General features: G+C 39.1%; 1 protein-coding gene across 1 annotated transcript in view; it reads left to right on the top strand.

Moving 5' to 3' along the window:
• Positions 1 to 22: 22 nt before the first annotated feature.
• Positions 23 to 15,439, top strand: part of grin2ab (glutamate receptor, ionotropic, N-methyl D-aspartate 2A, b) — a 125,325-nt gene continuing 109,908 nt past the window's right edge. The window contains exons 1-2 of the mRNA XM_059334075.1: positions 23 to 482; positions 1,369 to 1,575. Of these exons, the coding sequence (XP_059190058.1) occupies positions 465 to 482; positions 1,369 to 1,575 (225 nt within the window). The 5' untranslated portion in view covers positions 23 to 464. The remainder of the gene's footprint in view (positions 483 to 1,368; positions 1,576 to 15,439) is intronic.

Below are 15,439 nucleotides of genomic sequence, written 5' to 3'. Positions count from 1 at the left end.
GCGGCGCGAGGAGGAGGAGGAGGACAGGAGAGGAGGAGGAGGAGGCGCGCGGACCTGTCCACGAGCCCTCACTGCGGAACGCGCGGGGCTGCCGCTGGAGATCCCAAACCAACGCTTATTTTGGATCCTAGAGTCTAACTGATCTCCGCACCTCCACGGCTTTTTTTCTCCCCTCTTTCCCCAGTCCGTCTCCGCCGCTGAATGGACGCTGTTTGACAGCTTTAACCGAGAGGAATACTACCTATCTACCGGGGGGGTGAGGTGCTGGTGGAGGGGGAGGTCTTCAAGAGGCAGACAGGTGGATTTATCCGTGTGGTGGTGTGTGTTTTTTGGGGGGACTGGATGGAGGAGAAATTGATGGATTAATTTGACGGAGGAGAGTCGTATGTGATTCCCACTCCTGCCGAGGGCACCCGAATGGAGTAACAGGCTGCAATGTCATCTCCACCTGGCCGCCTGGAGAGATGTGTCACGGGAATGGGGTGAGTTGGCTTAATTAGTATGGTTTTTGGCTTGGCTTCTAACTAACTCTCTCCTCTCGGGAGGTGACGCGGATATTGAGCAGCAATTGTCGGGGTTCAGTGGTTTAATATCTGCCGCACACTCACTCTCCTCTCAAAGTGGAGCAGAGGCGGGGTGGTGGGGTGGCTGGTTGGTTGGGGTTCCTCTCTTCGCTCCTTCCTTCGTCCGAGTCTCCGACACACAACCTGCTGCATGCCCTACATAGACGAGCCCGGCACCGTAGAGAGGAGCGTGAGGGGAATATTCGCTAAGGAGCCACAGGCTGTTTTTAACGCGCTCTCTCTCTCCCCCCTCTCTCTCTCTCCCTCTCTGACACACACTCACTCACACACACACACGCGCGCGCGCGCGCGCGCACACACACACACACACACACACACACACACACACACACACACACATAGGGAGAGAGAGAGAGAGAGAGAGTAATTTGGTTTTTCTCACCGTACAACATCCTACCTTTGAATTTAACTTGTGTTTCCGTCACGCAAGCTTCCCATCCAATAAGCCTGTGTCTCAGCATCCCCAAAAGAGGCGCACACGCACGCACTTGTCCTCTGACATACACACATAAGATAACACACGCACGTGCACATGCACGCGCGCACTAACGCACACATTCAAGCACTTGGACTGAGCTGGTATTTGATCTAATTAAAACTGTTAAAATGCTTATGAGTCACGAGGATATAATGACATTGGGTAATAATGTTTATGGCCCCATACGCGCCAGCCTGTAGGCGCGTGTCCTTTTTATAGAACAGAGTCAAATTCAACAAGTCTGCGCTTTTCATGGGTGCAATGCAATAAGCCCGAGCATTTTTTTTTATTTTCTCTCTTTCCCAGATCAAGTTTGAACACTTTTCCTCTGGTTTCACTGACGCTGTGAGAAGGAACCAAAATGCCAGTAAACGGACAGGTCATGGTGGCTGCCTGCACGGGCCCTCAGACCACGGCAGTAAAACTCAACATTCATCGCACGGACTCCGAAGAAGAAGGCGCAAAACCTCTGCGACCGCAAACCTGCAGCAGCCACGCTTTGTGACACCGAAGGTAAGCACCGCGGCCGGTAAAGGGGAGAAACACAAGCAGTCAGAGCGGCTCAGACGGGGCGCTACGCGACGCTAAGCGGCGCTGTTGCATCACATTATCCCCGGCTACTGATGAGAGGCCGTGTAATGAATTCATATCTCAAATTACAGTTTTCAGGCTTTGAATGCAGTCACGTTGTAGAAACACATTTTCTTCCGTTTTCCTCCCGTTTCCCGTGCCAAGTCTGACACACGAAGTGTCTTTTCCTCCTCTCAGGGACATGGAAGCCATCACACACACTCACACACACAGATGTTCCATGGGGGGTAACTATAAGACCCTGACATATCTGAGTATAGGAGTCTGACATGACAGAGTATAAAGCCCCAATTCCCATAATTCATCACACTAATCATTCCTAGTGGCAAAGGAACGACCCTCATTTTTAATGTGAAATACTGTGTGCTTGTGTGAAAATTTATCATGATCATTTAGGGCAAATTATCATTCATGCCATACCAGACTCATTGTGCTGTAGAGAACTGAGGAGAGAGACTGTGGATGTGCTCAGCAGTAGCCTATTTTCTTGAATAGTGGGATGACACAAAAGGAGATCAACTCTGTAGGGCATAAACGCAATAGAGTGGGAGCAGTGAATGTCGAGAGCTGTTGCTGTCTTCATTAATATAAATATCTTGTGCAAAGCTGCAATGAATTCTGGGTGTGATGTCATAACACCTTTAAAACCTTAACAGTATTTTATAGTAGGCCTACTTTTCTATTCACTTTCTTTTTGTTGTCATCACTCCAGAGAGTGTTTCCTGCTCAGCTGGGCATTGTTTCTCATCTCTCTCAGTGTGCTATTAACCAACTACTGAAACAAAGCCAAACAGGAGAAGCATCAAAATGAAGAATTGTCAGTGATGTGATGCATACCATATTCTGAGTCCCATTTTGGATCCAGCATGACATAGAGTTGAAATTATGTCGAGATGCATCTCACTGAGCTGTTCACTGAACCATCCCTGTTGTTGGCAAAGCAGGTACTATAGTTCATTGTCTCGAAGCAGGTTGTCACTGTAGTCAGAAGTGAGACTGTGTTCTGTTTCTCTGCAGTTAAAGCTGTTTAATCCCTCACATTAAATGTGCTGTTCTCAACATCTTATTGTGCCGCCTTTAACAAGATGGCCCTCTTGAGATTATTTTGATGGCACCTAAGTGGAACTGGTGATATTCACACAGACGTTAAGTTCTTGTATCTACGCTGGTAACAAAGATCCAAAAGTTGTCTGCAGGATACAGTGTTCTTGTAAAAATCCTTTTTTTTTTTTTTTACAACCGGCATATTCAGGAAGATATTCAGAGAGGTTTATTGCAGATAAAAGGCTGCAAAAGGTGAGCCATAAGACTACTCTGTGTCATCCTAGTCTCAGTGTTTTGGTTTTTAATTGTGTGCAAGACATTTTTAGAGCTAGAGCCCAAAATTAGCCCAAAATCTACATATGCCTGCAAGTGGGGAAAGGTTCAGAGAGCATTTATGCAGAAATCTTTTTTTAATTTTTTCATGAAAGATACATGGAGTTTTTACCTCTGTTGAACCGTTAGTTGTACTGAAGTGGTCCAAAAGTATTACAATTATTGTGCATTATCTGTAACATAGTCTCAAAGGATAGCTTGTTAACAACATAGCTTCGCCTTAAAATTGGCTTTTTGATCCTAACACATAATTACTGACCCATAACTATATTGCTCTTTCATCTTTCAGGTTATTTTATGGTATTTGATATGTTGTTTTTCATGGCTTAGTTAAAGGCATTTGCATAAAAAATGCTAGAATAAAACCAACTGCGAATGCTCAAATCGACTTTTTTTCTCCCTTTTCCAAAAACACATAGAGGATTTTTTGGTGGGAGTACACACACAAGATTGCAACCTAGAGCTTATGAAGAATAATTATTAAGATGCTTAAAAAAGAGAGAAACCAAAGAAGTTGTGGGTGGAATATGCACCTCCCTGCCCTGCATTGTAGCTGTATTTGTCCTGAAGGAGGTATTGACATATCCTGAGATAAGAGCTACAGCAAATAATCCCCTTATCTGCACAGTATTTTTGGTTGGAGCTCACTATCCACTGAAGTTGACAAAACTGCATTTTTGAAAATAAGGTTTCTGGTGATGTGGTTGTGGCTAGAACATTAACAGCTAAACCGTGTGCAGCCAACCAGCCTCTGGCATGGCCCTTAGCTTCAGCTGTCATCTGCTGAGTGAGTGCTTTCTTTAAAGTCAATTAAACCTGCTACTATGCCTGCACTGCGTTGCACCATATTGCCCCGACCACACCCACCACCAAGACGTAGTTGCATTTGACATTTAGTGTCAACGTATTGAACACATTTTCTTGTCCACTGTCAGAAGAAGTCTTTGTACGTACAATCACAGGTCAAATGCCGCCCACATGAGGCCTGAGACGATGAAAATGAGCGTTTTCATTTCCCTGTTCCTAGCAATTACCAGTGAAAAAGACTGAGTGACATATGATAATGAGTCATTTGACCCCTGCTGATCTTCTGTATATTGATGTGTGATAGTGCAGTCTCAGACACAAGTTAATAACCCAAAAGCCTCTTAAGAACGTGCTCTGTTTAATCATTTAATCAAAACACAGTCAGTGGTCTCATTTAATGAGTTAGTGAGCCATAGTGATATTAAGTAGGGTTTGACTAATACAGGTTTTAGATCTGATATTTTTAGAATGAAGTAGGGCAGTCGTTTTGTGATGATGCTCTGCTCCTTTAAATTTGACCATTTCATGCCTTAAAGCACAAGCATTCAGTGTTTTACATCATTTAAAATAGAAAATTCAATAAGTAGCTGCTCTGTAAATACCAGTTAGTCTTGCCTAGCCAGACATATCTCCACAGCGCTGTGTCCGTGCCAGGCTGCAACCGTTATCGTCCTGCTGTTTTGCCACAGGGGGAAAAGCCTCTGACTTGTTTGTGTTTGTTTTTAAAACCAATCACAATCGTCTTGGGTGGTGCTAAGCCCAGGATGCAGCGACATTGCCCCTGCAAAATTGAGACACAACCAATGACAGGCTTAAAGCCACAGTCTATATCCGGTGAGTCACATTAATCATCAGTGAACCCCCCACCGTTTCAGCAAGAAGATATTGGTATCATATTAAACTAGAAGATGTAAGGACTCCATTGACACCAGCCATGTCATGGTATCTTGCTGGGCGGGGGAAATAACGATCTAAAGTTAGGCTTATTATTAGTGAGGGAAAAACTGACAAGGCCATTTCAAAGGGTCCCTTGACTTCTGACTGTAAAATAACCGGATTAAAAGGGGCACTATGGGCACCCACGACTCTCAACTTTACAGATGCCCACTTCATAGCAAAACCCACGCAGTTTCACATGCAGTACAAATGTCTTACTTTTGCCTATTATATTTAAATATTTCTGCATACTGGGCTCCCCAAACAGTTTTGCAATTGCATCAACTGGATATCACTGGAATGCTGAGACTCAATTTTATTCATGCATGATGATGTTAATCCCCATAGTAGCCATTTCATTACGGTGATTTGTTTTTTTTAACTTGATGTCACTGTATAAAATGACCTGTTGTGACCTCTTAGATAATCACAGCCTCATGAATCTTTACAACCACAATCTAGAGGCCCACAGAAGATGGGTGGATGTCCTAGGTATATTGACAATAAGGGGATTTCTCAGCAGTTTCCAGACCAGAAGTGCTCACCATCCAATTGCCGAAAAAATGCAATTTTTGCAGATTTCTCCAAAGAGTTTTTAAAACCAAATCACAGCATGGCTTTTTCCTCCCAGTATTTTTACCCCTAACTAAATGTTTGTGTACATCTGTATCAGTGTATCTTTAATGTTTTTTTAAGTGTTTCCTTCAGTTTAAGATTCCAGATAAGTCTTATCCAGCCCAACTTTACTGATAAGATTTAAGTAATCGCATTGGAATAGACCTGAAAATTGGGGGTTTTCAAACCTGAAAAATAAAAGCTGTCCTTGCCCAGGCTAGGATTTTGGAACTTAAATTCTACTTTTAATCAATCTCCAAACTCATATCTGTGTTTTTCATGACTCGAGGGCAGACAGTTTTGATGCTGGGATTCAGGATAATCTTGATCCTACTTGAGAGGTGGTGGATTTAGAGGCATGACAAGCATAATAGAGCTGTAACCTAGAAATTGCCACTTGTATGTCTTGAGTATGAATCAAGAGCAGAATTTCATGTTTCTATTTTAATCAAAAAATCTAACGGTGCCGTATCTAAATGCCTCTGTTGCAGACAGATGGACCAGCTGGAAGGTCGATGGAAATGGCTTTGTGAACCTTTGTTCTTTATAAGGCTGTTTGAATTAATTTTGTTATAAGGCTATTATGTTACACTTTCAATGAAACACTTTGCAGAATAGTAGTTTTGTATTGGATTATGTTGGCTTTTTATACCATTTTCAATTTGTCCACACACCATATCTGGCTTAGCAGAATGCTGTTATTGATTCAATTATTTGTTTAACTGATGGGGAGATAAAGGTTAAAGGGATGCTAAGTAACTTATGGCTTTTATTGATCTGTATTGGCAGTTAATCAGACCTCCGACAAAACCTATAGGTCTCTGACTCAGTTTACAGTGACTCACGGATGAATGTATCAGCCACATTTTCGGAGTAAAAGTGAAAGCTAATCCATGAGGGGAAAGATCCAGCAGAAATATTTGTGGAAAGGTAAAATAATGTTGTAACATTTCTGCTTAGTCATTTCCTCTTTTGGCTCGAGAAACAAATTTGTCTTAAGACTTGCTCATAGTCCACCACCTTTAAGTGATGTAATACACTATAAAGTTCTCATGACTGATAACTAAAATGGAAAGGTTTAGGTCAGGGGTCGTGGCAAAGATGGTGCCGCTAACTATAAACACACACATGGGGCCTTTTAAGCTGCTGTAAAAATGACACATGGCTCGTTTTTGGAGGAAGACATTTGTTTTATTCACACATCCGGCTGACATGGAGCAACTAGGGATGCATGATATACTTTAGATTGTTTATGCATTATTCCAATGAGGAAATTATAGCGCATGAATAGAGCCAATAATACAAAGCCAAATCACTTTCACTGACTTAACATAACTTTCCATTTGCATTACTTCATTTAGTATAAATGCCTACTATATGCCCTTTGTCATGTGTTTTATCTGCAGAATATTAGTAGTAGTATTTTATACACTGACATGTCTGATTTTACAGATTATGATAAAGCATTTAATTAGAACTATTTGTCAAAAATGCTCTAGAAGAAATTAACTTTAAAAGAAACAGAACATTTGAAGAGACAGAACTGCTCTGTTTTTGTTGTCTTAACAATATTGATGTCACTAATATTTTGGCTTTTGGAATATTAATTAATTAGTCCATTTCAGGTGTGTAAAAACTATCTTAAGAACCCTGCAAAAAATAAGTATTCAACTTCTTTTAAAGTTTAAAACATTTTTTGTTCATGTTATCAGTATCTGCCATAAGAAGTAAATCATCATTGGTATGATCCTTGTCATGCCATCCTCAGAACAATATTAGCTTTTGTTAAAAATATGACTCTGGCTACCTAATGAATGCAAGTTGTGTTTTTTTCCAGCTGTTTTGATCACAAACTCCTGAATGAAATATTTGGCTCTTTAGCTGCTAATTGCTCTGCTGTGTTTATTAGCTAGTCTCACACTGCCGTGTGGTGCCTGGCAGGTAGCACAGATTTGGTTTTATCAGAGATTTCTCACTTAAAACAGCTGCCTATTGGCTGGAAACAAGGTTGATGAAAGTGGTTAAACTGAACCAAAACAGCAAATTTGAAGGCCAGAAATCAAAAACAATGACAGGCGCTGAAACACTCCACAGAGCTGAGAGGGATTGCAGAGTTGGGTGATAATTATCTGTGCTTTCATAACTACAAGAAACACTTAATATTACATTCTGTATAGCAGTGATTAAATCTATAATAATAGGAAAATCAGGTAAATAACCTCACTATTGATAATCAGTGGTCAGAGTTAAAACAAACACACAGATGTGCTCTCCTTTGATGTCACTATTCATCTTTCAGAAGGAAGCTTAAGGCTTTCAAGATGGTGGATGTTTCATTTTGGATTGTAACCCCCCACTGTGTCTATTTGAATAGTGTGCTTTTGAATTAGCTTGATTAGTATTAAACACAACATGTGGCTTTGAGAATGAGAACATTTCCAGCTTCCTAGGAGGCTTAGTTGTTACCTTAAATGATGGCTTTACACTTTGTCTGTCTGAGGGTTTTTCCGTGTTCAAAAAGAAGCTTAGGAGGTGGCTAAGTGCGGACAGTCTGGCCCTGTCATTTTGGCCAACTTAACACCCAAAACCCATATTCCAATTTTCTGCTTTTACAGACACCAGATTTTGGCTCAGACTGATATAACACTGTCCTAGTTAAGACATTCTTTAGCATTTTAAATCCAATTTGATTCAGTTTTCCACGGCTACGAGGAACAGATAAATGTATCGGTGCTATTTCACCACTTTATTTGTCTCCAACAGGGATCATTGTGAGTGGTCTCACTGATTCCAGGGAAGATGGTTTCCACTCAATTTCATGTTTTACATACAGTATGTTAAGGCACAATTAGCCCAGCGTGTTACTAAGATGATTAATACATTTTTTACAATGAATCAGATTATTATACGAGAGGAGATAACACATGTAGGACAGGGCTTTCTTTAAACAATGGTACTATGGAGCGGCACAATAATATACTAATGTAGCACCAACGTTCCAGAAGAGGGTGTAAAAAGAATAGTGATTGTAATTCTCTTGATAAGCCAGCAGCTACATTACGAAAAAGGGAGTCTGGCAATGTGTGCTCAGCACTAACTGTGCCAATGATGTTAAGTCCATAAGGAATTTCATCATTCAGCTACAGAACAAGTAAAATGGCTTTGTTATCTTCCTTATTTTTTATTTTTTGTGAAATCAGAAATTCCTCAAATACACATTGAATTGAATTCGATTTTAAAAGTGTTGAAGCAGTGACTCAAACAATTTAAGGTTTTCTTTAACACCTTTGTGTTTTATGGGGAAAAGTTTGTAAAAGACTTCAAGAGTTACAGGCCCAAAACACATTTTGTTAATGAGCACATGCTCAATACTGGCTAGAAGACATTTCAGTGAAGTGGGTTTAGTTGAAATGGACTGTTGTTTTCAATTACAGTTTTTTTAAAGAAGCATTGAGGTTAATTTGACACCATAAAACTGCAGTCAAACAAGAGTGACTAAAGGGATTTTCAAATCAATTTTTCCTAAATAAAGAAAATTGTGTTTTGTTTCAAGGAATGCCCCTTTAGTCTTCCAGCCACAGGGTTGAGCTGTTATTTGCTATAAAGGACACACAATAAACTACTGCACCAGCCGAAAAAGTTTGTCCAAAGCCCTCCTGGTCCAGTTCTTTCCTTTGCACCCAGAAACATAAAAAAAGCCAAATAGGCAAACTGCTTAGAAAGACCTGAATTAAATTTTCTTTTGTTGGCTGGCGACCTCTAGTAACCGCTGTAATTATGACTGGAGCAAAGGAGGAAGTCAGGTGGTGTAGTATAAAGAGCAACAAAGTTCTTGGAGGGAGGAGGTTGGAGTGGATAAATAGAACACAAGACTTTAACCCAGGAGAAAGGTGTTAATGACTTATTTAACAATTTAACAAATGTAATTCAGTTACATCACATCACATTTCCACCCAAATCATGTTTCACAAGTGTTAAAAACAGCACTGTTTCACAATGTTAAAACTGTCATATATGTGTTTTTGAGAGTCACTGGCAAACAACCTATTTGGCTGTTCAGTTGTGAGGACATATTGGAAAAAACAGAATCCCCCTTTTCAACATGGTGGCCCTTTCACTCTCATGAAAGTTGCTGACTGGCTGCATGCACCGCCTCTGCAGGCTTCTTCATGATTTCAATTGAGAATATGCTCAATACAGACTTCCTCTGGCCCAGCCGGCCGAATTCCTGTTCACATGTGAATGGCATAAAATCATTAACTATCTGGCTTTCTGAGACTTAACAAATATTATTGGACCAAATGAATTGAACTCTGATAAGTCATTTCAGGATGTTATTAATGCTTTAATAACACTGCACTGCTGCTCTGTCACTAATTGAAATTGGAAAATGCTCTGAAGGCCTGTGTGCATCTTGTCAAGTGTCATGTTGTCTCAATTTACTGATCATGCAAATTAGTTATTCAAATTATGCAGGTGGAGCAGGCAGACTTTAACAACATGCCTCCACATGTGCTCTGGCTGATCTGCACTATATGGATTTAAGATACAGATTTAGTGCCAGGTGCACACTGGGCTTTGCTGATCTGTTGTAATCCCTTTAAACTTTTACAGCTAATTAGCTATTCAGCTGGCTACATATCCATCCTACCTCACAATGTCAATCTTATCCCTTGTTTTGCTGGCCTCTTCATTGAGCCAAGGTGCTAGGACAGTACATGAGTTCTTGCTTGTAGACGCTGTGGCTAGCAGGCTCAGATTTGCTGCCATACATCTGTGGCTCCTTTATGTCAATATCTGTCACTCGCAATCACTGTCACGCCACTGGCAGGAGAGTGATGTTACTGGTTTATGTAAACGTGGTTTAAATAGGACGTTTAGATAGGGTGAATGCAAATATTTTACCCACCAAAATCAATATAAATCCCAAAGCACAGCCACGGCATGTTCACCAGAAGAGTTTGGGAAGAGTTGTTTAAGAGTTGTTTGAGACCGTTTCTTCCAAAGAAAGGAATCTTTTCAAAATTAAGCCGTTTTATCCGTTATTGATTTGGTGAAAGTCATCCATGCTTTTATCTCTCTTCTCACTTAGACTGCTGTAACGCGGGTGTTTTCGCCTCAGTCAAAGGTCTCTCTCTTGTCTCCAATTTGTACAAACACAGCACCTAGGAGACTTCCTGGAGCACAGGCTCTGCTTTTATTGATTGTGCTGTTGATTTTTTTCGGTGTTATTTATCCGTTTGTGAAGCACAGTGGACCGTGTGCGATTTGAAAAGTGCATCATAAGAATGATTATTAGTTCAATTACATAATCAGGCTGTAACTCTGTGAGATAGTAATTGCATTTTTGTTTTACAAAGCTTGATTTAAGTGCTGCACAGTGGTGCTTAAGTAGATTTTTATACCCACACCCCAGTGCACCAAATTCTTGAGGATGCTGCTTACCTTGGAGAAACAAACATCCATTTGATAAATATACAAGGAAAAACAAACCTGCAGTACTTAGTAGGTTCCTAATGTATAACACAACATTTGCATACCAATATATGCCCATAAAGTATAACATAATAATAACTAATTATGCAGATGTGAAAAAAAAAACCCTCTGCAATTGATTGTGTGCTTCAGATTATTTGGTGTATTATAACAAATCAATAGTACGCCGGCAACTGAGGTGAATATTGCCATAAATGTAGTCAAGTGGCACCATCAAATAAAATGATACTGCTACCTGTCGGGGAAATCTTCAACATGTGGTAATTTTTTTACCAGATTTCCACATCAATAGGACCTCGTTCACTCTATGATTTAGTGTGTCAGCGTCTAGTCAGTTTAAATTCTTTTTTTTCTACATGATCTTGTTGAGAGCTCTGCCAGGCAGCAAGAAGCAGTGGCCAAAACTATTCCCAAAGCATCCGCAAATCATCCAAAATATATTAGCCCAGGTATAATGCTCCATTCCACGGCGGCAACAGGTGCTGTCTCAGCCAGACGGGGCATCTGGTGATGTGGGAACATTTGAAGCCTCTGTCTCCTCCTGCCAAGTGCAGGTTTTAACAGCAATAAGCAGCACATCAAAAAACACATGTTGACCAGAAACGGGCGCTCAGAGATGTATGATCAAAGATAGATTGCATGTTAGAGGCTTTTGAAAAGCTGCCATCAAATGTATGCCATGGCCACATACATAAATAAATGTTTTAGCATAATATTTCAGACATTGAATCTGTGAAATTGCTGGCTTCATCTGTCTGTCTGGGGGAGACACTACAGATGAATAAGGGAAAAATATGATAACATGGTGGAACTTCCCCTGTTGATTACTTACAGTAAGATTCTGAAATGTAATGCTTAAATAAGAAAATGAGGGATTCTCTTACTAAATATTTTCTACTTTGCATACAGTTCCTGAATATTGCATGAAGCCAGGTTAAAGGTGTTTTGTTTCATTCTGTTGACATATTGGGGTCAAAGTTTTTTTCAGAGGGAATATTCAAAATGTCTTATTATCACTTCATAAATCTGACAATACTGTCAATAGCCTTAAAAAATCAAATTTTGCCATGTTTTTAGGAATAAAATGTTATATAAATCAGGCTATGGATGATATATGAACAAATCCCTCTTTGAAAACCATAAAAAATATAAATAGGAAAAAATGGAAAAAAATGGAAAGTTTTCTCTATATAAGTGCTACTTAAAGAAAGCCAATTAACAAATTTTGAGAAAACAGCCTTTAAAGATCAAATTCTGCACATTTTACAGGTGAATTGGGTAAATGGTTTAACTAATAGCTATCACCATGAAACTTCCCCCGCTGATTGCTTACATTAAGAGAAGTATTTTTTGTTTTCTGAAATGTTATGTTTAAATATACAAATAAGGCATTATCTTATTAAACTTGTGCTAATTTGCATGCATTTCCACAACAGATATATGAACATTGGATATAGCCTGTTCAAAATTCTTGTTTCATTTTGTTGACATTCAGAGTCAAAGGTTTTTGCCTGAGGGAATATTGTATATCTCATTTTATCACTCCATAAAACAGAAAATACTGTTAACCGCCATAAAAATAATTTAAAAAATCAATTCTCTCCATGTTTTTATGAATATAATGTTCTATAAATCAGGCTATGAATGATGTATGGGCAAACACATCTGTAAAAACCTTCAAAACATTCAGTTTTAACTTATAGATATCAAACCCCAGTCAATTAGTCACATCAAGACAAGTGTTATTTGTATTCTTTATATCTTGAAATGAGGTATTATCTTATGCTAACTTTTGGTGAATTTAGGAGAAATCTGCACAAGTCTGAAAGGCGATCTGTTATTGAAGCAAAATAACCCAAAATCTCAAAATTGACCTGAGCATTTAGTGTCTCGCCTTAAAGTAATGGCTTTTTTTTTGCATTCAAACACAGTCTGTCTCCTTTACGCTTTATCTAAACACAACAGGACCATTATGCAAAAAGAGCTACAATGGGGTGTCACAACAGAACAGAGACGAGATGGAAATAATGACTGAGTGTCCTCAGGTCTCTTGCAGGCTTTTAAAACATATTTTGCTGTCAAAGGCTTAATTAATGACCATTGTGAGCACAAAGGAGGCTCACTGCCACTTCTAAGTAGTAAATCTCTTCATATTTTTCATATCAGTTGCACAATTTATTAGATACAGAATCCAGGTCTGATAATTATTCTGATTGTAGTCTCTCCTCCATGATGTGGAGTGGGTGATGTGAATAGATACATACCTCTTGATAATATATTAATTTATAGATAATTCGTACCGTCTGCTAAGATGTTGTCATAATTCGTATCCTGCTTTAATATCTCCAGTTGCATCAGGCTAGTGTGGGCAGTCATGAAAATCAATGAGAAGATTTGTTTTACGTAAATATTGGATTTTTACATGATTATTACATTCATATGTTGAAGTATTTGTCAGCCATTAATAATAGTAACTATAATACAATAAACACCCATAAAGTTGGAATAATTTTGTTTTCAGGCACAATCCTTTGTTAATTGTGGTTTGATTTTTATTGTGCTATGTTTGGAAGATATTGATTAATAAGGTTTTGAGAAGATATGCACTATATCTGTCAGGAATAAATCACATTGTCACAATCATTTCATGGAAAGAGGTAAAAAATATTTTTATTGCAACTTTATGGGTGACCGTGTACATCAATAAAATGATATAGACTTTTATATACCATGATAAAGAGAGTTTTATCCATCAGGACAATGTTGTTTTAGACTGATCTGACATGAAAACTGCTTTAGATGGTCATATTCACAATATTTTGTAGTGTATGAATAAATTTAGTTTTCTTTGTGCATAAAGGATGATTAAATGAGAGCAATGTAGAACAAGACATGTATTAAACCTTCTGCTGCTTCAGCCTTTGTTACGAGATCTAACTTGGTAAGACGGCTGTCGTGACTTTTACAGAAAAGAGATCCTGGCGCCTTTTCAAACACAAGACCGACATGTAAAACTGGCAGCACATTTACGTGATAATGTGCATGTTTGAAAGGAGCCTGAGCAGAAAACATGGCAGGGAAAAAGAACATGCTACATACATAACGTCTCCCCATAGAAAGGTTCAAAACCCTTCATTTTTAAATACAATTATGTGTATAACTCGAGTCAGTCCCTTCATATATGATATCAGATAAGAAAAGTGACCCAGATATCCATTATTTAATCCACACAGTTATTAGCTGCTTGTTATTCTACATGTGCCTGGCTCAAGAAATGTCATCTAAAATCTTTTATTTCCTCAAGTTATTACAGCAATATGTAGTCTTTAGTTGAAATTTTGGTGGATTAGTACATGTCTTCACTCTCATCAATAATAGATTATTCAAGAGAGCGGTTCACTTGTCATGCATTGAAATGAGTACAAATTCAGTTTTTGGTTAAAAATTAAAAGGAAAATTTATTCCATCATTACATGAGGTTGTCTAACAAGACTCACCAATGATTGTCTACAACCGTTGTGTGTCATTTTAATGTTTCAGGTCCTTTCAATAATTGAGAGCTAGAAAAATCACATTGTGTATTCATAAGGATGGCTCAGTCTTAGCTCATCATATTGTGCGTTGTTCTTATAAACCCGGTGTTCGTTCAGTTTGTGGTCAGCTCCGCTTTTAATGTACAGTTTTCAGTTAATAATGCAAAAGTTTGGCGTGTAAACAAATCCTCAAACTTGTGCAAATGTTTCTCTGACTTGCCGTCTGCTTGATTCACCTCATCGCTGCACCTAACAATACAAGTTCTCCGTCTTAAACATTCATTAGGTTAAATCATTATTATAAATGCAAACATTCACACCCTAGGTTCATAACTTATCCTCATTCACTTCCTAAACACAGTTAAGTGCAATTCTAATGCAAAATCTAATGGAGCTTATCAAACTACCTCACATTATAGCTGTTCTGTCTCTCTCCAAGGTCAGAACTATCCTGCCAGAGTGACAACACACTCCCCTGCCTTGGCACGGCTTCATAATAACTTTATTCTCATGCCCTTTCTTCCCTTTTTCTTGCCCCACCCTCACCTCTTGCCTTTTACTTTTCTCCGCAGGGGTTATGAATTCCTCTTGCTTCACATCCTGCTGCACAAAAACACAAATACCCTCAAAGTCAAGCACATAGACAAATATAGGCATGCACACAGACACAGTTACAAATACAATAATAATAATGCATTCCCCCGATGAATGAGGGCGCGTGTCCTTTCTGGTGTTTTGGCATTGTCCTTGTTTATTCATATTTATTACCAATGAAATATAAATGACAGAACTCTCGCGGACATTTTCTGTTCCCCTGGTCCCACGCTTACCACTACCAAGCAAAAAAAAAAAAAAAAAGAAGATAGAATTGGCTAAAAGTGTTCCCCCCCATCCCCCAAAACACACACATTTCTCCGCATTGCTGAAATTTTGATGTGGAAAAAGGCTGTTGGGCTGTTAAAAGACTGTGTCTAGCAGGAAGGCGGTTTTATCGAGGACAAGCAAGAAGGCACTAGGAACTT

This window comes from Centropristis striata, chromosome 1 (assembly GCF_030273125.1).
Source record: "Centropristis striata isolate RG_2023a ecotype Rhode Island chromosome 1, C.striata_1.0, whole genome shotgun sequence".
Lineage (NCBI taxonomy): Eukaryota > Metazoa > Chordata > Actinopteri > Perciformes > Serranidae > Centropristis > Centropristis striata.
The sequence above is the reverse complement of the archived record's forward strand: the minus strand, read 5'-3'. Positions and strand labels throughout refer to the sequence as shown.